Source organism: Nerophis ophidion, linkage group LG19 (assembly GCF_033978795.1).
Source record: "Nerophis ophidion isolate RoL-2023_Sa linkage group LG19, RoL_Noph_v1.0, whole genome shotgun sequence".
NCBI lineage: Eukaryota > Metazoa > Chordata > Actinopteri > Syngnathiformes > Syngnathidae > Nerophis > Nerophis ophidion.
Genome location: NC_084629.1, coordinates 28,138,923 through 28,165,076, shown reverse-complemented (window position 1 = coordinate 28,165,076; position 26,154 = coordinate 28,138,923). Strand labels below are relative to the sequence as shown.

The following is a 26,154-nucleotide window of genomic DNA, read 5'->3' as shown; positions in this document are numbered from 1 at the left end:
CTCGTAACTGCTTTTTACAGGTAGATTCAAGCCTCATTTGTACTCAGATAGTTTGTGTGCTGCTTGCTGTACTTAGCTTGGTTGACCACCACTGGTTTTCACTTCCAGGAAGAAATCAAGTGTCGGAATACAAGCAATTCATGGTGTAGCGTACCATGTGTGTCATGTGAACTGAACCAAACTGTTACACTAGGTGTAAATGTAACTGTAATAGAAAAAGTAATATAGTGTCTGTGTTTAAGTTGCTGATGCACCCAGCAAAAAAATCAAGGTAAGGTATCCAGTTGAGCGGAAGCTACTATTTGAGGATTCTTACTGCAAACGTACTAAGGGGTTAAATAGGGAGTGCAGAAACGCTGATACCTAGAAGATGAGACCCTCCTTTTGTTAACACACCTCAAACCATTTCATCTCATTTTCCCTTGTCTTTTTATTCCAATTTCCATCATATCCTCTGTGTGTGTGTGTGTGCAATGCTGCATAGCATGTGACTTTAAGTCAAGAACGGACACATCTGTTCTTCTCTTGACATATCAGACATGCTACTTTTAGATCTGTGAAACTGCAGCGTATGAGAGGTGTAAATGTGAGAAGGTCCTGGGGGTTCTACTCGTGCGTGTAAAGTTCAACGTGTGCAGTGTTCCCAGTAGAGATGCTCGGTTTGCGGTCTCATCCGCGGAGTCCGCGGATAAACCGCGGGTCGGGCGGGTGACATGACAAAAAAACTGATTTTAATTAGATTTGGGCGGGTGGCGGTTGAACCATTCGGAAATATTTGATGTACATGGTTCTGGGATCGGTATCCTTTACCATTTAAAGAGCCATTTAGGACCCGTGTCACAAAGCGAATAAAGACAATAGGAGACGCAAACATTCTCTAGAATGACTGCCGGCAGTCACCCAGTTAATAAGTATTAGGGCGTGCTAAGAAGCCATTGACTTTGTCGCCTTCAACAGCATGTACGATCTGCTTGTCAGTCCAGCAACATGTTGTGTGTGGCTTCCGCTGACACACGCACACGACTGCAAGGCATACTGGGTGACACAGAGTACAATGATGGTTGTGATATAAACAATTTTAACACTCTTACTAATATGCGCCACGCTGTGAAGCCACACCAAACAAGAATGACAAACACATTTCGGGAGAATATCCTCACAGTAACACAACATAAACGCAACACAACAAATACCCAGAATCCTTTGCATCCATGATGATACCTGACTATTTTATACACCCCGCTAGCAGCAAACCCCGCCACCCCTCACCCCCGTGCGTCGGTAAGGTGGGCGGGGTTGGGGGGGCTGGGGTGTAAAATATATTCAGGTCGTATCACGGATGCAAAGGATTCTGGGTATTTGTTGTGTTGCGTTTATGTTGTGTTACTGTGAGGATGTTCTCCCGAAATGTGTTTGTCATTCTTGTTTGGTGTGGCTTAAGAGTGTTAAAATTGTTTACATCACAACCATCAGTGTACTCTGTATCACCCAGTATGCCCTTCAATCTTGTACATGTGATTGCGGAAGCTGCATACAACATGTTGCTGGACAAACAATCGGTTTGTACATGTTGTTGAAGGTATCAAAGACAATGGCTTCACAGCTCGCCCTTATTCTTGTCATCAGGATGAAAACCATTGGATATTCGTGAGAACGTTAGCGGCTCCCATTGTCTTCTTTACTCTGTGAAACGGGTTTAAATAGCTCTTTGAGTGGTAAGGGTGGCCGACCTCTGATGTATTTCAACGGGCGGGTGGCGGGCGGTTGCGGTTCTGATAAAATGTTGATTCGGGTGGACGGCGGGTGGATGACAACTTTGGTGATGCGGTTGCGGATGATATAATTGCCTATCCGCGCATTTGTAGTTCCCAGGGACAGGTAGCACAAACAGGTACTGTAGATAGATGGGTTAGCGGGTGAGAATGAATGAGCCAGTATATAAAGGGTGCGGACTGGCAAACATGCAATTAATGTTAACGCAAGATGGCAAGATGGCAAGATGGCGGCGCCCGGACGGGCTGCGACACTGCGGTGCTCTTGCTAAAGATGGAACATTTGGCGGAAATGCCGGACAGTTCTGCAGACTTCATGGCTGGCTCGCATCGTGGTCACTCCGTGATCACGTACGACCGCCAGACACTTCTGGATATGGACATATTGGGCCGTTTTGGACTGATAGACGCGGGCGTGCTAAACATGCTAACTAGCATGGGGATTCGTCGGCGGCTACGTCCAGCGGCCTGTGAAGCAGGGGAGTCTAGTAGCAGCGGGGGCCGTCTACGGAGCAGACGCCAGCGGTGTGATCGGAAACGCGGATGTCGAGCGGGGCTAAAAACAAAGCAGAAGGCTAATCCCCACAGAACACCACTTTCCTCCATCCCGAAGACGGATTTAGATGGAAAATGCGAGACTACTGGTCTGGGTAAGGAGTCAGTTAAATTAGAACAAGTTTTTTCTGCTTTGAGTGTTTCAGAGTTGGACATGTGTTTTACTGAGGTGGCTAACTATGATGCGTGCAGTTTATCAAAGCAACAAACAAACAATCGGAAAATCCCCGTTACTGAGGTGGCTAACCATGATGCGTGCAGTTTATCAAAGCAACAAACAAACAATCGGAACATTCCCGTCGTATCAATTCCTAGATATGGTCGTAATTATACTGAATGCACTGGGCATAATAAACACAACATTATTAATATTGCTACTACGGATAATTTGATCAAAAATTCCCTAAAACAGCCCACTACCTATAATATAGGTTTTTTAAACATAAGATCATTGTCTCCCAAAACGTTGTTAGTTAATGATATTATCAGAGACAACAATCTTAACGTCATCGGTCTCAGTGAAACCTGGCTTAAACCAAACGACTTTTTTGCGCTAAATGAGGCATGTCCTCCTAACTTTACACATGCGCATATTGCCCGTCCGCTTAAAAGGGGTGGGGGGGTCGCACTAATATACAACGAAAACTTTAACCTTAGTCCTAACATAAATAATAAATATAAATCGTTTGAGGTGCTTACTATGAGGTCTGTCACACCGCTGCCTCTACACCTGGCTGTTATCTACCGCCCCCCAGGGCCCTGTTCGGACTTTATCAATGAATTCTCAGAGTTCGTTGCTGATCTAGTGACACACGCCGATAATATAATCATAATGGGGGACTTTAATATCCATATGAATACCCCATCGGACCCATCGTGCGTAGCGCTCCAGACTATAATTGATAGCTGTGGTCTCACACAAATAATAAATGAACCCACGCATCGCAACGGTAATACGATAGACCTAGTGCTTGTCAGGGGTATCACCGCTTCCAAAGTTACGATACTCCCGTATACTAAAGTATTGTCCGATCATTACCTTATAAAATTCGAGGTTCAGACGCATGTTCGTCAAACTAATAATAATAATAACTGCTATAGCAGCCGCAACATTAATACGGCCACAACGACAACTCTTGCTGACCTACTGCCCTCGGTAATGGCACCATTCCCAAAGTATGTGGGCTCTATTGATAACCTCACTAACAACTTTAACGACGCCCTGCGCGAAACCATTGATAACATAGCACCGCTAAAGTTAAAAAAGGCTCCAAAAAAGCGCACCCCGTGGTTTACAGAAGAAACTAGAGCTCAGAAATTATTATGCAGAAAGCTGGAACGCAAATGGCGCACGACTAAACTTGAGGTGCACCATCAAGCATTTAGTGATGGTTTAATAACTTATAAACGCATGCTTACCTTAGCTAAAGCTAATTATTACTCAAATCTCATCCACCGTAATAAAAACGATCCTAAATTTTTGTTTAGTACGGTAGCATCGCTTACCCAACAAGGGACTCCTTCCAGTAGCTCCACCCACTCAGCTGATGACTTTATGCAATTCTTTAGTAAGAAAATTGAAGTCATTAGAAAGGAGATTAAAGACAATGCGTCCCAGCTACAACGGGGTTCTATTAACACTGACACGATTGTATATACGGCGGATACTGCCCTCCAAAATAGTTTCTCTCGTTTTGAGGAAATAACATTAGAGGAATTGTTACAACGTGTAAATGGAATAAAACAAACAACATGTTTACTTGACCCTCTTCCTGGGAAACTGATCAAGGAGCTCTTTGTATTATTAGGTCCATCAGTGCTAAATATTATAAACTTATCACTTTCCTCGGGCACTGTTCCCCTAGCATTCAAAAAAGCGGTTATTCATCCTCTTCTTAAAAGACCTAACCTCGATCCTGACCTCATGGTAAACTACCGACCGGTGTCTCACCTTCCCTTTATTTCAAAAATCCTCGAAAAAATTGTTGCGGAGCAGTTAAATGAACACTTAGCGTCTAACAATCTATGTGAAACCTTTCAATCCGGTTTCAGGGCAAATCACTCGACGGAGACAGCCCTCGCAAAAATGACTAATGATCTATTGCTAACGATGGATTCTGATGCGTCATCTATGTTGCTGCTCCTCGATCTTAGCGCTGCTTTCGATACCGTCGATCATAATATTTTATTAGAACGTATCAAAACACGAATTGGTATGTCAGACTTAGCCCTGTCTTGGTTTAACTCTTATCTTACTGATAGGATGCAGTGTGTCTCCCATAACAATGTGACCTCGGACTACGTTAAGGTAACGTGTGGAGTTCCCCAGGGTTCGGTCCTTGGCCCTGCACTCTTCAGCATCTACATGCTGCCGCTAGGTGACATCATACGCAAATACGGTGTTAGCTTTCACTGTTATGCTGATGACACCCAACTCTACATGCCCCTAAAGCTGACCAACACGCCGGATTGTAGTCAGCTGGAGGCGTGTCTTAATGAAATTAAACAATGGATGTCCGCTAACTTTTTGCAACTCAATGCCAAAAAAACGGAAATGCTGATTATCGGTCCTGCTAGACACCGAACTCTATTTAATAATACAACTCTAACATTTGACAACCAAACAATTAAACAAGGCGACACGGTAAAGAATCTGGGTATTATCTTCGACCCAACTCTCTCCTTTGAGGCACACATTAAAAGCGTTACTAAAACGGCCTTCTTTCATCTCCGTAATATCGCTAAAATTCGCTCCATTCTGTCCACTAAGGACGCTGAGATCATTATCCATGCGTTTGTTACGTCTCGCCTCGACTACTGTAACGTATTATTTTCGGGTCTCCCCATGTCTAGCATTAAAAGATTACAGTTGGTACAAAATGCGGCTGCTAGACTTCTGACAAGAACAAGAAAGTTTGATCACATTACGCCTGTACTGGCTCACCTGCACTGGCTTCCTGTGCACTTAAGATGTGACTTTAAGGTTTTACTACTTACGTATAAAATACTACACGGTCTAGCTCCATCCTATCTTGCCGATTGTATTGTACCATATGTCCCGGCAAGAAATCTGCGTTCAAAGGATTCCGGCTTGTTAGTGATTCCCAAACCCCAAAAAAAGTCTGCGGGCTATAGAGCGTTTTCCGTTCGGGCTCCAGTACTCTGGAATGCCCTCCCGGTAACAGTTCGAGATGCCACCTCAGTAGAAGCATTTAAGTCTCACCTTAAAACTCATTTGTATACTGTAGCCTTTAAATAGACTGCCTTTTTAGACCAGTTGATCTGCTGTTTCTTTTCTTTTTCTTCTATGTCCCACTCTCCCCTGTGGAGGGGGTCCGGTCCGATCCGGTGGCCATGTACTGCTTGCCTGTGTATCGGCTGGGGACATCTCTGCGCTGCTGATCCGCCTCGACATCTCTGCGCTGCTGATCCGCCTCCGCTTGGGATGGTTTCCTGCTGGCTCCGCTGTGAACGGGACTCTCGCTGCTGAGTTGGACCCGCTTTGGACTGGACTCTCGCGACTGTGTTGGATCCATTGTGGATTGAACTTTCACAGTATCATGTTAGACCCGCTCGACATCCATTGCTTTCCTCCTCTCTAAGGTTCTCATAATCATTATTGTCACAGACGTCCCACTGGATCATTATTGTCACCGATGTCCCACTGGGTGTGAGTTTTCCTTGCCCTTATGTGGGCCTACCGAGGATGTCGTGGTGGTTTGTGCAGCCCTTTGAGACACTAGTGATTTAGGGCTATATAAGTAAACATTGATTGATTGATTGATTGAACGCGTGTTGTTAATGGTAAATCCAATGCAGGAGGGAGTGTCTGGGATTTTTCATGATGACCACGCTCATTCTAATCATGCAGTACTTAATTGCCCTTTAATTTAAATTTAATTGTATAGCAGCATAATGAGGATTGTTGGGGGTTGGCTGGTTAGCCACTAAAGCAACAATCGGATGTCGATAAAAAAATGTTGAGTTACCCTTTCTGTGTGTCATTGGTAACACAGTGATGGTTGAACGTTCCAAACATTTGAACACCCAGAATTCCATAGAGCAGGAGAAAAAACAGCAAAAAGATAGACACACTCCAGATCTGCTCCCCGGAGCGCCTGTCAAGAAGAAGAATTAACACAAAAACATTTTAGTGGCCTACTTCCTCATGCGCGTTCCATTTTGTTAAGAAAAATGCAATCAGTTGTCTTACTTCAAAATGTTGGTGATGCGGGAGCGAGGAAGCTCGAAGCGAAAGTAGATCCTGAAGGCCCGGATCATAATGAGCGCTCTGGGGATTCTCAGCATGCCCCATGGAGACATCTGATCCACCAGCTCCGCTATTTCAAACACCTCAAAACAAAGAGAGGCGGATGGTTGAAGCCGTAACATGCCATAAGTAAAGCTGTATAAGCAAATTTAGAGGCAGTATAAACAAACAAAAAAAAAAAACAAGCGCAGTGAAAATAATAAATGTCGCAATCTACCTGCAACACCAGGGATACCCAGATGAAAAACACCATGAATCCGTCAAACATGCACCAACGATCTTTCACATAGGAGTTATCCCCCTGTGGGCAGAGGCGAAGAGGAAATGGCAACAGTACAAATCAACAGTTAACACTCGAACAACAAGAATGTAACACTTTTAATGGCATGCAGCAGCAGAGAATTAGACAGCCCACGGCTTTTCTTTGTGCTTCACACACATACGCGCACCCGACCACAGTTTATTATAAACAGCAGCCAGGGGTCTGTCAGGGATCAGCTTGTACAGCGTCAACACAACATCATAGTAACTTGCAATGAGTTAAAAAAAAAACCTGTTAAAGCAACCAAGGGCACGGTCAAAATATGCAAGTAACAATATACACTCTACTTTACTATAAAATATGGCACATTGTTGTTGCTATGATAACTTTGCATCACTGACTTTATTGGTTGAAACACTGATCGACCAGGCTGGACAGCTAATGTATTGTGTTAGCACTTAACACTATTTTTTTTTTTTCACTTTGGAATGCTAATGACAAAAGCAATACTGAAAACAAGACACAGTCCCATAACAAAGTATCTGACACTTCATCATCCCTACATGCCAAAGACACAATACTGTAGAGCAGTGGTTCTCAGCTGGTTTGGCTTCGGGACCCATAATCACCACTTAACAGGTGGGCTGTTTCTTCCATATACCATCTACTAGCCCGGGCCAATAGTTTCAATTGGGCATGAAAGGCTTCCCAGTCAGCTTCCTGTACACACCTGGGAGTGTTTAATGTGGGGGAATTCCGATGTCTCTCTTTAGGGTGCGCTTTTCACCCACAGTCCCGCTCAAGACACCCAAGCGATTTCTTGAGCCATGGACAGGCCATTATAGCCCCAGTCGATACCCATCCCTTCCTGCTCAATCAAAGACTACAGGTAAGAACGTGACATTTACGGACACCAAATTGCTTTTGGAAATTGTGGACGTTGTGTCCTCTGGACCAAAGAGGAAAAGAACCATCTGGACTGTTATAGGCGCAAAGTTCAAAAGCCAGCATCTGTGATGGTATGGGGGTGTATTAGTGCCCAAGGAATGGGTAACTTACACATCTGTAAAGGCACCATTAATGCTGAAAGGTACATACAGGTTATGGAGCAACATCTGTTGTCATTCAAGCAACGTTATCATGGACGCCCCTGCTTATTTCAGCAAGACAATGCCAAGCCATGTGTTACAACAGCATGGCTTTTTTGATATGTGTTGCTGCCATTAAATTTTAAGGTAATGCTTATTTGCCCCAAAAAATTAAGTGTCTCAGTTCGAACATTAAATATTGCATATTTGCAGTGTGTTCAATTAAATATAAGTTAAAAAAAGATTTGCAAATCATTGTATTCTGTTTTTATTTACGATTTACACAACGTGTCAAATTCACTGGTTTTGCGTTTTCTACTAGTAGATTGGGGGTAGGTTGTTTCCTAATGGGGAACAACATTAATGTCTCTCTATTTTTATGTTAGCATTTAACCTAACAAGCTGGCACCAGTCAGTCTGTGAGTTTATCAAAGTACAGTTATCAATCACTGTTTTTCATTCATTTGAATTTAAATACGAACCGTCAGGAGTTTTACCGCGGTTATCATTAATATCGTTTATCGTTACATCCCTACGGTATACATTCTCTATCCACTCAAAATGAGTGTTTACATAGTTGGCCACACACGTATGAGCGCCATTGTTAGCTGCACAGGTTGTTCCACGTCCCTGTGATGACATCACTGGTGGGGCTTGTTAGACACCTTATATCAATTGGGTTCAAGTCTGGAGGAGACAAACTTAGCCACTCCATCAACTTCCCCTGCGGCAAGACACTTCATCTTGGAGGTGTGTTTAGGTTTATGTCTTCCCCTAATAAACAGCAACTCCCCCAGTGCTGCTGCCACCGCCATGATACTGTACGCAAGACATTTATCTTACTACTCACTAGTTTTGCCAGCTATTTATGCATTAAAAGATGTGTGTTGACTCATTTTAGTGGATAGTAAAACTACAATATTATAAAAGCTGTACATTGACTACTCTTAAGTATATCCAAGTTTACTTTTTGTAGAATGTCCCCTCAGGTGATATAACAAAACGCAGATACTGCAGATGGGCAACAATAGCCCTCAGTTAAGACCCTACAAAGAGGGTTCAGCAGGTAGATACGGTTTTACATTATGTACAAATCTAATGTAAAAAAGAAAATATAAATCACAATTTCAGTGATCTGCAACTGCGGAGAAGTAAGAAGCAACCTGCTTTCAATGTGATAAGCCAAAAAAAGGTCAAATAAAAAAAAAAAACAACAGCAAAAGACCTGAGGTATAAACAAAGTGAAATGTCAAGGGGACGTTGACTGCAGGAGGAGAGTAAAAAAAAGCCTCCCCTGAAAGAAAAGCTACAAATCAGGAGGACAAACACCGTGTTTTTGACAGCTACACTGACAAATACAAAAGCATGGAACTACTTGTTTGTCTGCAGTATCACTTTAATATTTAAAAGTGTATCATTTGTGTCACATCAGATGAAGATGTACTAACATTTATTCGTCTTTTTTTTTAGCAATTTGTGGATCAAATCTGTCCTCAACTGCCTCCCTGCTTATTATCCGCAATTTGCTAAGTTAGCCTTTCCACACATTCATAGTGGTGATTATGGGCTGTTCATCAGCCAGCTGTCCATTCCTGGATGCATCTGTCTCCCTCAGAGGAAACACTTTTACTTGATTGAATTACACAGCTAAATATTAATAAGGTGGAATTTGAAGTGGCAAAAACCTGCAGTTATATTCACTGGGGCTGTCCCGATACTACTGTTTCCCTTCCATACCCATAACAGAGCCTTGAGCATTGGCCGTTACCGTTATTGAGCTGATAAGATATCAGCAAGAAATAATATTAGAAAAGGCTTAATCAAGTGAAATGACTCAGAGAACAATGGTAGATATGAAAAACTTCAACCTATTTATCATGAACCGTTTAGAATGGACTTATACTGTCTTTAAATTGAAGTAAAGTGGTAATTGCTTTTTTGGCGATACCTATAGTGACCACAATAATTCATTGGGGAAAAGTATCCATGATTGTCATATACACTAGATGGGGCAAAATTATTCTCTAAGTTGAATGATACGGAAACCGTTTATTGCAGGATACATTTTAATACACTTCTGTCATGGAGAATTTGTTTTTGTAATTAAGTTGCAACTATAATAATTGCAGTAGGTTGGATGGTGCGTACACGTTTGTTACTGGATACTTTCTGATACGCTTCTGCCATAGAGAATTTGTTTTTGTAAGTACTATTGAACTATAATGATTTGATACTTGTTTATATAGACTAATGTATTTTCGGCTGCAATACTGTTCAGGAAAAGACACTTGGTACATATGTAAGTATGTGTTCTAGTGTATGCATAGCTGTTGTGTAGCTGCTAGCTGTTCATAGCTTAAGTTACTTATTCTAATATATTACATCATATACTTGAAAATTCACCTTCCCATGCTTTTAAGTAAGACAATAGAATAGCATAATGTGGGGGATGAGGGCAGGGTTGGTGTTCGGCCCACATATACATTTTGAAAAGACTAAATTCTAACCTGACCTTTTGCACTGCAACGCATCCCACAAATCACGGCACCCTTTTTATGTATGTTTGCCCCATGGGTGATAACTCCATTTTGTCTGATCAAACCAGGCAAAAATGCCCATACATTTTTTTCTTCTGATGTATAAAAACGCCACTGGGCGCTACCTTAATGATTCCTCTGATGTGCATCTTGGCAATCATCTCGGCCGTGTAGAGGAACATGAGCAGCGTGTCCAGCGTGAACGTCACATACTGCAGAGGTGGATAATGCTCGAAGGTCTTGGGGGTGTTCATGCACACCGAGATGACGCTGATGATGGCGCAGGCTCTTAGCAGGGTGTGCACCCACTGCGGCAAGCAGAAGACGACATAATCGGTTGCTTAAGTTTCTACGTACTTTACCATAGACTTCATATTGGCACAATGACCCAGCGGTGAACTCACTGGTTTGTTGATCCAGAAGATGTCCGCGCTGTCTGCTAGGGTCTCATCTGGCCCAAAGTCGGTCATGGGCTGGGTCTCGACCCGGGAGCTCTGTTTCCTCTTCAGCATGCTGGGGCTTGCCGTGCTATACAGAGAGTGGATCTGACAGACGGAGAGGGCAGGCAGACCACACAGTGACCAAAGTTGTACCAGGAGGACCGCAACATTCTGCATCTGCATTCAAGTCCAGGTCTGTGGCACGCTACGCCACTTTTTTGTTGCATTAAGTTAACGCGATTTAAGCGACAATAGTTAGAGACATGGCACCATTGACTAAATATGTACTCACAGAAGATTTTTGGAAAAGTATTTATAAATTAAATGAAGTGAAAGCGTGTGGCCATTACAAAAAGAGTTGATCTTGAAGCTTTGTTTAGCAATGGAGTAAAATACTAAGTACAGTACATATATACAATTTACTACTGGAGATTGGATATTTTGTCAAAATCAACTAATTTCTTGACACAGTGGCACACGTTTTTACTGTAATGTTAACTATTATTGCTTTTGTACGATGTTTAGATAACCCTTGTGCAAGCTTAAGATTGACTAATATATGTATAAATATACTTTATTTTACTTTCAATGCTTGAAATATTGGTAACAACTTCAGATCCATCCATTGAGATAAAGTATTTAGTACTGTCTTATAGCCTTTTACCAAAGATAGCAACTGTTTTATAGTGGGAAAATGCAAAACATGCAATATTTCTCAAGATAAGTTGCAGAGTGGAACAATTGAGGTTGGGTAATAACAGCTTTTAATAGGTCAATAATTCATGACAACATAGATTTTAATCAGTTGACATGTTGCGCTAGAATGCGAGAGAAAGCAGGCAAGACTTGGTTGAGTTTATTGAGTTATCTTATATCTATACCAGGCCTGGGTTATTATTTTAACTAAGGGGCCACATTGAGAGAAAAAAAATTGTCTGGGGACTAGTGTGTATTATATTTATAAATAAATAAATATAATTGTTTATGTGTATATCGTGATATATGTTAAGATGGTTTAATCACCCAGCCCTAATACTGTGTCAATATTTTACAGCAACTGATGTTTACATATAGCTGTAAAAGTACAGTATATGTGCTTGGGTACCTTTTTTCAGGAACACTAACACAAAAACTCACAATAATGTCTGATAGAATGCTAAAAACATTATGACAGACCCTCTCAAAAACGGAATTGAATTAAAAAATGTTTTACTGAATGATACACCCAGAATGTACATGAAAAAAAGAGTGTGGATTTGCAATATTAACTATGAACAATAAAACTGTTACTGGTATTATCAACAACATGTGAACAATGCTCCTCTTCTCAGACCACCTCCTCGATCAACATATTTCCAAACAAGCAAAACGTAACAAAATTGCAAAAAATCTGCGAAATATGAACGCAAACGGTAAAAAAACAACCTACAATCTGATAATTTTTCTGCAAAACTTTGTAGTAAAAATCTGCTTTTGCACCCGTCCCTAAACCTTAATGTTTCAGGCTGGCCACTCTAGAAACAAACCCCGCTCACACTGCTTGGTGTGTCGTCTGAGCTGCCGTAAAAACTCTGTATATCACTCAACATCACAGATTTCAACCATTAAAATACTTTTTATACTTCAAGACTTACTGTAATTTGGAACAAAGCACTGCACGTCAAAATGGTGATTATAGATTCGATGTTAAAGTTCTAAAAAAATATTTGTAAACGTCCGGCGGGACGGATTGAAAATCTTAACAGGCCGTATGTTGCCCGCAAACTGTAATTTGCCCATGCCTGGTCTATATGTGTCTACCAAGTTATATATAACTGTCCAAGATCATTTGTATTGCATTCTAGCAGTTCAATCATAGTTTGACTCATTTACGCTCATCAAAGCTCTGAGAATTATGCATCATGGTTTTCTGGCACCACCTGGTGGTTGAGGGGGCACACTTACACCAAAACTAAATGTTCTTGTTTTTCATAAACACAAATGAGATTCATTTTGTTTTTGTGGAAAAAGCAGAGTTATATATCGGATTCACAAAACTAGCAGTTATTATGAGAGTCAATGGGGCCAAAAGAGTTCTTCAGAGAAAGTGTGTATACTTTGTTTACAGTACATTCTAATGTAATAACGTTACAACTAAAAACAACACACTTTTAAAACAATATCAATGTACATCGCGTTAGACATGTAATCAATATCAATAAAAAATTAGTTCGATAAAACTTTCAATATTAATTTTTCTTCTTTGGTGAAAAAAAATGGAAGTTGTGAAGCCAGCTTGGTAGCAGGAACAAAGGAACTCGCTCTCTGGTAATCAGCAACGGAGGGAGTGATCACTGATCAGTAGGAGTGACACAATAACAGCCAATCAGGTATCAATATCAACAATCACGTTTGGTTGCGCCTTCTTGAGTGAGAAGAGAAACTAAAAGTGAGAGCTGCAGAGATCGAAGAAATTGTCGATAAAAAAACGAAGTCACCTCGACAGAATAACAGTTTTGGGGATTTTTTTTAAAAACGGACCATAGTCAGACCAATGTAGTCTGTGAATTACAGGTGGTTACCACTAAGACCGGTAATACCGCCCCATCTGAGCCGTGCTCACACTTGACAAAAGCTATAATTTCCCAGCACCAAATCTGTAGACCGTAGTTCTTCTCAGGTTTCTCTGTTTACATTTTCACACTGCACTATTTTGTTACACTTTATTAAGCATTTCTTATGTATTCCTTATTTTTGCACCTTTATTTTAAGAGGTTATTGTTAAATTTTTAGAATTTTGTTTACATATTTCCCAATTGCCTTGATAGCTGAAGGGATTACAATCAAAGGCAATTTTCCCTCCAATTTTTCATATGTATGAGCAAACGCCATAACTCTTTGAGCATTCAGTGGTGCACATGTGAGCGACGGCAGACGTGCACACTGTTATGCGCTTATCTTTTTATTCGATTTTGTGCGCGGCCTAGATTTGTCGTGCGCAGAGGACGCGTGAGCGGTGTGCAATTGCACAGGCGCGTACCTTAAAGGGAACGTTGAAGGAAGGTTTCATTTAAAAAGAAAAAAAAAGTTTGCATTTAGGTTATGAAAATATCAATAATTATCAATAGCGACCGATATAAAAATCTTATATCATGATACAGTTTTCAGCCATATCGCCCTTACAATCATAACGCATAAGCAACACATGTAATTCCGGTTTTGGGCCCGAGAGGTGCACGAGGGTTAAACACTACAGCTTTAGACGCCATTATAAAACTACAGCTTTTGAGATGCCATGTCGTTAAAAAAATGGTAATTCCAACGACAGCCTTTTTGTTTTTTGATGTAATGAAGGAAGTTGCCATTTGGGGTGTGCCGGCAATCAAGTGAGGCCAGGCATCTATTAGCGCGGAGGCAACTATTTGAGAAAGTAGGATAATTCTGAAGAAATTCGGACTTGAATTGCCAGATCAGTTGTCTTCCTCATCATTATTGACATTTGCATGTGTTGAATGGCGCTCATGTAGCACGACGTAGCACACATGGGACACAGGACAGTTGGCAGGAACTTACCCTGTGATGAGATCACACCTGATCTGCATCATTCCGCACAGCGCACGTGAACGTGTATGAAGGTGTGTGCTTGTGCGTGGTCATAAGTAGGTGTGTGTACAGTGAGAGAAGGGTGCAATCAGGCTGTGTGAACATATGAACAGAGGAAGAAGAAGAAATGACACTCTGAATGGAGACAAAGCGCACATACCAAAGGGAAAAGTGAAGCTGAATTGCTCCAGCACTGCACATAACATGCGATCAGGCATACCCTGTAAATAACACAACAGTTAGTCAACATCATGGCTTATATGGCGTACATTTACACTCTACCCACATCTACAGTACGCTCAGAGAGACAGGAATGCCCACCACTTCTGACATCAAGGCGTATATGCGACACGCTCTGTGAGTGAGAGGTGTGGAGGAGGGAGATGGGCATGGAGGTGAGTTCTGGTGGGGGACTTACTGTGAGGCTCCTCATTGGTGCATTCATCCCCGGGGCAAAGAGAGGTGGAAGGATCAACCAGAGAGAAGCAATAAGGGTGAGAGGCTGTCTTCAAGGTCTGGTGGTCAGTGGAGGAGAGCAAGGAACAGAACAAAAGAGAAAACAGAGAGGGGGTGAGAGCTTAATCATATATACAAAACGGAACAGACCTCGAAATGCGTATAATTTGCATCTTAAAGGGGAACTGCACTCATTTTTGAAATTTTGCTTATCATTCACAGTCTTTATGTAAGACAAATGTACGTATATTTTCTTCTTTATGCACACTAAATTATAGATAAATGCAAGCAAAAGTTTGCTTGCAATGGGGCCTATTGAAGTGTCTCTCTTCTGCTTATAAAGCACTTAATAACATCCAAACACCTCCATCAACATTCTATATACACCCTGCAAGTATATATGTAATGTAGTAACAGGAACATTCATAATAACATCCATCCATCCATTTTCTACCGCTTGTCCCGTTTGGGGACGTCGCAGGGGGTACTGGAGCCTATCTCAGCTGCATTCGGGCGGAAGGCGGAGTACACCCTGGACAAGTCGCCACCTCATCGCAGGGCCAACACAGATAGACATTCAACAGTCACACTCATATTCACACACTAGGGCCAATTTAGTGTTGCCAATCAACCTATCCCCAGGTGCATGTCTTTGGCAGGGTGAGGAAGCTGGAATACCCGGAGGGAAACCACGTAGTCACGGGGAGAACATGCAAACTCCACACAGAAAGATCCCGAGCCCGGTATTGAACCCAGGACTACACAGGACATTTGTATTGTAAGGCACACATTAACCCCTATTCCACCGTGCTGCTCAATAATAACATTTAATAATGATTTATTTTACTCATTTTAAGTAGGACTGGGCGATATATCTATATAAACGATATATCGCAGGTTTGTCTCTGTGCGATATAGAAAATGACTATATTTTAATATTCGATTATATGTTCTCACACTGTTGCTTTTAGCTGTGTGCATTACATTACTTGTGTGTTTCACTCCTTCTCGTCTCTCCTGCTCACAGAGACATAAACAAGCCCGCCTTTTTACATACGTCACATACTGTCGCGCGTCTAGCGTCATATGCTCTCGCCGAGAGCTAACGTTAGCATGGCTAACGTTAGTTGAGGCACGTCGAGTTGCTTTTAGCTGCGTGCATAACACAACAGGCAATTCTCACTCCTCCTCGTCTCTCATTCTGACAGATACGGAAAACAAGCCCGCCTTCGTACATACATCACATACTCTCGCGCGTCTAGCGTCATAGCTCTCGCCGACCAGAGAGGCAGCAGCATGGCTAACGTTAGCTGAGGCAGGTCGAGCGGGCGGAGCTTGTGACAATAGAGAGAGATGGTGCGAAACTGATCACAAATGGAGGAAGAACAATAAATGCCCAAAATAAAGAGCGGGGGATCCATCATCTGGCGGTGGTTTGGCTTCAAGTGGGAAGATATTCAGCAGACAACAGCAATATGCAAAGTATGCAGCAGAAGTGTTACTACAAAAAGGTAGCAACACTATTAATTTGTTCTTTCATTTAAAAAGTCACCTGTGAGAGAATGAAGAGTATTTAATAAATACAGTTTTGGTCAATTGACTTAGTAGTGAATTCCCTCTCTGCATGAAAGTTTAAAAGTAGCATATATTAATGCAGTATGAAGAAGAATGTTTTAATGTAGACACATAAAATCATCATACTGCTGTGATTATATGCATCAAGTGTTCATTCAAGGCCAAGGCAGAATATGGTAATATATATCGTATATCGCAATATGGCATGAAAATATCGCGATATTAATGAAAGCCAATATCGCCCAGCCCTAATTTTAAGCATACACCAGCGCATTCATTTTGACAAACACATCACGTTAGCTTTTTCTTTCATCAATATCACTGATTACTACTCGCTGCAGACATCATGAGAGCTAACAAACATAATACAACATTACATACTATACAAGGTCTGCTCTCACTGCGACGCCAACTGTAAGGATGTTGATATATATTCCCTTTGGATTAAACATGACTCATAATACTCTGGAAAAAAATGAGGGGTGGAACCAAGCATCTTCTCGCATCTTTTTCGCCATTTCCAGGTCTAAATTGGCTTGTGCCAACTTCTCAGTTTATACAGGTAAAAGGCATAAATGATATTCTAGGATAAACTTCATGAGCTCCGAGGCCAGAAAGCAGCTCACCAGCTCATGAAGTCAATACAGCAGCATAAGTGGAGTGAAGTGAATTATATTTATATAGCACTTTTCTCTAGTGACTAAAAGCGCTTTACAAAGTGAAACCCAATATCTAAGTTACCTTTAAACCAGTGTGGGTGGCACTTAGAGCAGGTGGGTGAAGTGTCTTGCCCAAGGACACAATGGCAGTGACTAGGATGGCGTAAGCGGGAATTGAACCTGCTACCCTCAAGTTGCTGGCACGACCACTCTACCAACCGAGCGATACCGAACTATACCGCCCCAGAGAAGTTACCTCCCTCTGATCAATGCACTGCTAAATGTTGGTCCTTAATGTTAGCGCTTTTAATATCGCTAATACTTGGTTATTATTCCAGTCAAAAGATGTAAATGGAGTATTGTTGCTGCTTTTTGGATGGTTATGTATTGGGTTTTATGGCTGGAAAAGATGCAATAGACGCGATGATGTGGCTCCCAGTCATTCCATTGTAAGCAAACAATTATTTATGAGTTAGAATTAGGGCTGGGCGATAAGGACTATATTAATATCTCGATATTTTTGGGCCACGTCACGATACACGATATACATCTCCATATTTTGCCTTAGACTTGAATGAACACTTGATGCATATAATCACAGCAGTATGATGATTCTATGTGTCTACATTAAAACATTCTTCTTCATACTGCGTTAATATATGCTCATTTTAAACTTTCATGCAGAGAGGGAAATTAACTAAGCCAATTGACCAAAACTGTATTTATTAAACAGTTATTAAGCAGTAGCACAAACATTCATGTCATTTCACACGTCATTTCATTTTAAAATGTCAGAGACATTTTAAAACAAGCTATAGGTGCACTTTTGTGAATTAAGTCACCAAGATTACATATCAAAACAACACTAAATTAAAGTGTACTTTTTGTACAGAACGCCACTACAATAGTTAAAAACAAATAAAGCGCACTTTCAAATAAGTGCACTTTTGTGCATGATGTCACACGAGATATTACAATAACTGACAAATAAAAATTAGCTGCATAATGGGTTCCAGCAGACGTTATCTCCTTCAGTTGTTGAATTTTTTTTTTCGTACGGTGTAGATGTGCAATCAGTTGCTTCGGCATTTAGCTGGTGTGGCACCCGACTGAGATGTTGACGTGCAGAGTTTCAAGCACTATTCATTCTCTAACGGGTGGCTTTTCAAATGATGCTACATTAGCAGTGTTGCTACCTTTTGTAGCAACGCTTTTGCCGCATAAATGTTGAACATATTCCCGCTAGAAGCCAAATGAGAGTATTATGAGCTGTTTTTCTTGGGAATTAATTCTTCCTCAATTTGTTACCAGATTCGCACCTTCTCTCTCTCGTATTACCACACGCATCTCACCGTTAGCATCACAGCTAACATTATCATTTCGCTACCTGTCTGCTCCGCGGGAGCGTATGACGTTGCACACAACGTATGTAAGAAAGTGTGCTTGTTCTAAGACTCAGTGAGAAGGAGAGACATGAAAGAGTGGGAAATGCATGCAGTGTAATGCCCACAGCTAAAAGCAACTGTGTGAGAATGTATACTCGAATATCAGGATACAGTCATTTTCTATATTGTACAGAGACAAACCCGCGATATGTCGAGTTTATCGATATATTGCCCAGCCCTAGTTAGAATGCATTAAAAAAAACATGTGTTTTGTCTAATAAGGATTGTGAATCAGAGGTAAAATTCCCACCAAAAAGTGCAGTTCCTCTTGAAAAAAAAAAAAAGATATATTATGTTTTGCCATAAAACCACAGAACCAGAGATGGACTTTTTTCAACGTAGCAGTAACAAAGTGATGTAAGTATTTACTTTTGCAGCAACTCTATCATTTCAAAGGCACATTAACAAACTCTGAGAGTCTGATTGTTGCACTTAACATATGGAGATGTGGGCAAGAATGACAAGAAAATCACAGGGCCTGGCTGCTATTATGTGCGAGAACCACAATTAACTTTCCATTTGGGGGGGGACAGAGAAGCAGGATGAAATCATTTTAATTTTAATTCTGGTTGCTATAAACTTTCTTTGTTCAAGTTTGAAAACTCTCCGTAACAACATGGCAAGGGTCCTCAAAAGATGGTCTGCAGGCCAAATCCAACCTGCTAAAACCTTTAATTTGGCCACCAAACATTACCCAAGTAATGAAAAATTTTTTTTATTTTTATTTCTTACAGGAAACGGTTCATTATTGGAGGTGATACATACTAAATGGCTCATTGTGTAATAAGTAGGCATGTGATATGAACTTAATGAAAAAGACTGAAAATAAGCAAGGGTCTTTTTAGAAATTGAATATGGAAAAGTTAGCAAAAGAAGCACTATTTATTTATGTTTTAGTGTTTAAAGAATTGAAAAATGATCAACAAAGTTTACATAAATACATACCCTATTCATCCAAATTAATCACTAGATCTATTTCACTCACTATGTTACTTAGTCCATCCATCCATTTTTTCTACCGCTTGTCCCTTTTGAGGTAGCGGGGGGTGCTGAAACCTATCTCACCTGCATTCGGGCAGAAGGCGGGGTACACCTGGACAAGTCGCCACCTCATCACAGGGCAAACACAGATCAACAGACAACATTCACACTCACATTCACACACTAGGGCCAATTTAGTGATACCAATCAACCTATCCCCAGGTGCATGTTTTTGGAAGTGGGAGGAAGCCAGAGTACCCTGAGGGCACCCATATTGTGTCATTTATCATTCTATTATTTTGTCAACATTATGAGGGATAAGCGGTAGAAAATTAATTATTAATATACTTGTGCATTTACTGTTAATATCTGCTTACTTTCTCTCTTAACATGTTCTATCTACACTTCTGTTAAAATGTAATAAACATTTATTCTTCTGTTGCTTGATACTTTACATAAGTTTTGGATGATACCACAAATGTGGGTATCAATCCGATACCAAGTAGTTACAGGATCATACATTGGTCATATTCAAAGTCCTCGTGTCCAAGGACATATTTCCTAAGTTTATATACATAATACAAATAAAAAAAACAAAAACGAAAGAAGATGTTGTGATGCCAAAACATATCAACGTAATCATAGTAGTATCGACTAGATACGCTACTGTACTTGGTATCATGACAGTGGACGTTAGATGTGGATCCACCAATGGCGTTTGTTTACATTTTTGATGCCGGTGAGCTGCGGTGTGTAGTGAAGCATGTTTAGCTATTCCTCGTCCTGCAGTGATAATGGTACTTGCAAGAAACTTAATTTATTTGTCGCCATGGAGGCGAGGATTAGTCATTTAGAAGTAGCTAAAACACTGCCAGCTGAACTATAGCCGTTAGCTACCTAGCCATGACTTTAAGTACTTCTTCCTGAGGGTGTTTCAGTGTTACAATTTCACTTTTATCGTAAATTTTAAAGCCAAAATGCGTCCATTCTCCCTTCTCTGTCTATGCACTGTGTCTCTTTGTAGGTACTCTGTAATTGTGCGCTGCCGAACATGCTCCTCTGCTCCTAAACCAGCAATGTCAATGAGGGGTATGGGGAGGAGGGGGTCGAACCGGTACTTTTCAGAGGCGATATAATACATTAGTTTCGCGGAACTATACTTATACCGGTATACCGTACAACCCTAAATTGTACTGTATAAAACTGGCAGCTCAGTTGTCACAACTTTACTGTAATATTTGCAGGTTTTTTTCTGTTGTTTTTGTTTTTACAGCATATAAACTAAAAAAAATACATGGAAGTAAATTAAATGGAATGGAAAAACGGTGCCACTATTTTTTTTAATGTAACAATTCTTGCGAAATATTTATACTGTAAAATCTACAGTTGTGATTTGCACTGTATTATTACTCTATATTGAAAGTGGATTTTACTGTAAAATTTTTACATGAACAGTTTGTTGGATTACTTGCTTTGAAATCATAAGTCAAGCAGATATTTAAGTATTTATCGTTATTTCAACAAAAACATTGTTTTTAAATGTATGATATAATATTTTGTTTTATTATTAGAGATGATTAAAGTGTGAATATATGTAACTGTACACAAAACACTTATTTTTGTAATACATTTATTAAAAAAAGATAAGGTACTTAATTTAAACATTATTTCCACACTTTCGGCGCCACACAAATTGAGTTTGACACCTGTGGGTTAGGTAATATTAGCTTAGGGGAGCGACATCACACTGTATATTGAGACACAAAATTAGCTGGATGCCAGTTATCAGCCGGAAAACTAAAAATTGTAGTGTCAACTACAGGGGATCTGTGTTTGGGATCAGAATTATCCATTTTCTACCGCTTTTTCCCTTTTGGGGTCGCGGGGGGCGCTGGCGCCTATCTCAGTTAAATGCATTAATTGCAAATGACGATCACATATTTTTTCACGAAAACGGAATGCAATGCAACTCTTTTGTCCTTGCACTTAAAAAGTACAACATCTTTTTTTCTCAGTACAATATGTCCAAGAACAGACATACAGCATACAGAACTAGACACAAGAGAAAGACTGCTAGAAAGGCAGAAAGTAAACATAAACACGGGGGCCAATTGAGGGGGGAAAAAAATCAACTTTCAAGCTAAGTTCCTATTGGAGGGGCTCAGCTTGAGAATAAAAACAAGCAACATTTGAGCACGTATTACAACATACAAAATGTATCCGCTGAAAGAAAGAATCACCAGGCACACCACCGTACACTCCTCCCTAGATGCCATTGTGTATTTAGCCACAAGCGTTCCACCAGGAAAGGCAGGTTCCCCCGAACCCGAGTTTTTCATCAACAAGATCTTGTAAATTTCATTGAGAGGCTTGTTGATCAATTCTATTGTTTAGATTTTGGAGAGTAGTGCAAAAATACGCTCAAAGAATGTTAAGACAAGACGAGATGAGACGAACAAGCAAAGAAAGTGAACATTTGTTGAGAGCCAGAAAGATGTTGTCGGATAATACCGACGATACTATTTGATCTGCACATACCTAATGGTAATGTTGCTCTCTTTTTCTAATTGAATTTGCTTTGATATCTACTCAGTATGGCATCAACTTTTTGAAACCACCTATAGTGTATTTAGTTTTTAGTATACATGCTTTAAAACTAACAAATGAAAAACAGAACAAAAATTGTGATTTTAATCAAAATTGGATGATGTGAAACAATTGCTATATTTTCCAGCCTAAACAGTGCACCAGCATTTTAGAAGAAATACATTTTTTCTAACATATTTTAGCCTAAGGCTGGGTCGATAAAACAATGTCAATATATTGATAGTCCAACTCATACTGACTGGTATACACAAGCTATGGAAATGATATCAGTAGAAAAAACTGCATTTAGTTCAGATTATAATGAGTCATATATTGAAATATGGGATCCAATATTTAAATGTGTTTTAACTATTGAATTAACCTAAAAAAATAATTATTGTATCCATCCATCCATCTTCTTTCACTTATCCGAGGTCGAGTCGCAGGGGCAGGAGACTAAACAGGGAAGCCCAGGCTTCCCTCTCCCCAGCCACTTATTCTAGCTCTTCCCGGGGGATCCCGAGGCGTTCCCAGGCCAGCCGGAACACATAGTCTTCCCAACGTGTCTTGGGTCTACCCCGTGGCCTCCTACCGGTTGGACGTGCCCTAAACACCTCCCTAGGGAGGCGTTCGGGTGACATCCTGACCAGATGCCCTAACCACCTCATCTGGCTCCTCTCGATGTGGAGAAGCAGCGGCTTTACTTTGAGTTCCTCCCGGGTGGCAGGGCTCTCCCTTAGAGATAGGGTGAGAAGCTCATGAGGAAACTCATTTTGGCCGCTTGTACCCATGATCTTATCCTTTCGGTCATAACCCAAAGCTCATGACCATAGGTGAGGATGGTAACATAGATCGACTGGTAAATTGAGAGCTTTGCCTTCCGGCTCAGCTCCTTCTTCACCACAACGGATCGGTACAACGTCCGCATTAATGAAGACTTATTTTATCTTTGTGGAAAATATTACGAAAAGATGTGATGCAAGTGTAAGCCACTGTGACACTATTGTTCATTTTTTAAATGTTTTTATCCATCCTTCCATCCATCCATCTTCTTCTGCTTATCCGAGGTCGGGTCGCGGGGGCAGCAGCCTAAGCAGGGAAGCCCAGACTTCCCTCTCCCCAGCCACTTCGTCCAGCTCATCCCGGGGGATCCCGAGGCGTTCCCAGGCCAGCCGGGAGACATAGTCTTCCCAACGTGTCCTGGGTCTTCCCCGTGGCCTCCTCCCGGTTGGACGTGCCCTAAACACCTCGGGTGACATCCTGACCAGATGCCCGAACCACCACATCTGGCTGCTCTCAGTGTGGAGGAGCAGCGGCTTTAGTTTGAGCTCCTCCCGGATGACAGAGCTTCTCACCCTATCTCTAAGGGAGAGAGAGCCCTGCCACCCGGTGGAGGATTCTCATTTCAGCCGCTTGTACCCATGGTCTTGTCCTTTCGGTCATAACCCAAAGCTTATGACCATAGGTGAGGATGGGAACGTAGATCGACCGGTAAATTGAACGCTTTGCCCTACGGTTTAGCAACTTCTTCACCACAACGGATTGATACAACGTCCGCATTACTGTAGACGCCGCACCAATCCGCCAGTCGATCTTACGATCCACTCTTCCCTCACTCGTGAACAAGACTCCTAGGTACTTGAACTTCTCCACTTGGGGCAAGATCTCCTCCCCAACCCGGAGGTGGCACTCTACCCTTTTCCGGGCGAGAACCATGGACTCGGACTTGAAGGGGCTGATACTCATTCCGGTCGCTTCACACTCGGCTGCGAACCGATCCAGTGAGAGCTGAAGATCCCGGCCAGATGAAGCCATCAGGACCACACCATCTGCAAAAGGCAGAGACCTGTTCCCGTGGCCACCTAACCGGAATCCCTCAACGCCTTGACTGCGCCTAGAAATTCTATCAATAAAAGTTATGAACAGAATCGGTGACAAAGGGCAGCCTTGGCGGATTCCAACCCTCACTGGAAACATCACAGGACGATGATAAAATATAATATTTCGATAAAATATTTAATTCATGTTTTTTGTTCAGAAGAAATTATGAAGCAAGAGGCTTTTCATGAAGTGAATCGCGCTTTGGAACCCAGCAAACAGGAAACAGGAAGTGTCACTTAGCAATGGGAGCGACACGATAAAGCCAATCAGTTAACAGTATTCACAGAGCAAAGGGAGGGACACTCCAACAGTCAATCACGTAACAGTATCGACTACCAAGGTTGGTTGCGCCAACTTTCAGTCTCGATGTGGATTCTCTGCATGGAGTGAGAAGCAAAACTTTGATATATTGATTCATCAACTCAAAAACAGAAACTTGTCTTTAGTTTTGTTGGTTTTAATACACACGGTGCGGCAACATCCTGACACATATTAGCTGCACTGGACTATAAGCCGCAGATATATACCGGTACGAAAGATTGACCAAATATATACAGTATTTACATACATACTGCCTGTCACACGGCAGTAAAACGGCTGATCAAAGAAAACAGAAGTCATCGCCATGGACCCACTAGCTGCTGAAGCAAGCTCTCCAAACAGCTAAACAGACTCAATAACTCTACTGTGAGGTTTTGGTGAATGTATAAAACTGGAATGCAGACAATTGTAAACGTGTTAGCATATTCGCTAATGCTAACAGCGCTAGCTTTGCTAGATCATAATTGAAAGTACACACATGCACGAAAACACTACTACAGACATCACACATGAGATAATTTGGTCAGTATGAATTTTTTTAGTTATATTATATAACTTACAAACATTGTTTGGAGTGATGAACGAAGAATCTGTTTAAGCAGGGTGGTTATACTTCCGATTTTAAGGACACAATAAAAGGAAGCACCGACAGCGGGGTTCACCAAACCGCGGCTCTATCTTTAGCGCCGCCCTAGTGGCTCCTTGGACCTCTTTCACAGATGTGTGAAAATGGAAAAATATGTTTTAATATATTTTCTGTAGGAGAACAAACATGACACAAACCGTCCCAATTGTTAGAAATCCCACTGTTTAAAATAAACAGGCTTCTCCGAGGAGAGTATTTGGCAAGCACCGTTTTTTCCGTTTTACCATGAACTGATTTACGTGGACCCTGACTTAAACAAGTTGAAAAATTATTCGGGTGTTACCATTTAGTGGTCAATTGTACGGAATACGTACTGAACTGTGCAATCTACTAATAAAAGTTTCAATCAATCAATCAATCAAAGTCCTACTAATTTCAGCGATCCCTGAACTAATCGTAGTTTGTTTACATGGACAACTTTCTCCAACACTGCCACAGAAAGACGTATTTTATGCACTCCTTCTTTGTCTCATTTTGTCCAACAAAGATTTTATGCTGTGCGTGAATGCACTAAGGTGAGCTTTGTTGATTTTATCGCTATGCTGTTGTGCTTATCAGGTATAAATGGTCAGTCAATGACTGCACGCTAATCGATGCTAACATGTTATTTAGGCTAGCTTTATGTACATATTGTATCATTATGCCTTGTTTGTAGATATATTTGAGCTCCAATGTTACAAAATTCCATCCATCCATCCATCTTCAACTGCTTATCCGGAATCGGGTCGTGCGAACAACAGATACAGCAGAGACCACCAGACTTCCCTCTCCAGAGCAACATTAGCAACTTCCTCCTAGGGAATCCCTATGCGTTCCCAGGCCAGAGAGGAGATATAATCTCCCTATCTGGTCTTTGGCATTCCGCAGGGTCTCCTCCCAGTGGGACGTGCAACAAGGACCTCCCTAGGGAGACGCTCGTGAGGCATTAGCACGAGATGCCCGAACCACCTAAGCAGGCTCATTTCCAAGCAAAGGAGCAGCGGATCTACTCTGAGTCTTTTTCGGGTGACTGAACTTCTCACCCTATCTCTAAGGGAGATGCTAGCCACCCTTCTGAGGAAACTTATTTCGGCCGCGATCTTATTCTTTCGGTCATGA

The 26,154-nt window shown here is 41.3% G+C and overlaps 1 protein-coding gene across 5 annotated transcripts in view; it reads right to left on the bottom strand.

Annotated features, from left to right (window-relative positions):
- The window catches only part of nalcn (sodium leak channel, non-selective), a 214,852-nt gene that overhangs the window by 178,582 nt on the left and 10,116 nt on the right, over positions 1-26,154 (bottom strand). Inside the window, exons 1-7 of one of the 5 annotated variants that reach the window (XM_061879750.1) lie at positions 14,925-15,021; positions 14,667-14,727; positions 10,889-11,029; positions 10,610-10,792; positions 6,815-6,898; positions 6,541-6,680; positions 6,317-6,445 (exon numbers count right to left, since the gene is read on the bottom strand). In XM_061879750.1, the coding sequence (XP_061735734.1) occupies positions 6,317-6,445; positions 6,541-6,680; positions 6,815-6,898; positions 10,610-10,792; positions 10,889-10,996 (644 nt within the window). In that variant the 5' untranslated portion in view covers positions 10,997-11,029; positions 14,667-14,727; positions 14,925-15,021. Of the gene's footprint in view, positions 1-6,316; positions 6,446-6,540; positions 6,681-6,814; positions 6,899-10,609; positions 10,793-10,888; positions 11,030-14,666; positions 14,728-14,792; positions 15,022-26,154 lie in introns of those variants that run through there. The other 4 variants (XM_061879751.1, XM_061879748.1, XM_061879747.1 and 1 more) reach the window with 4 other exon arrangements.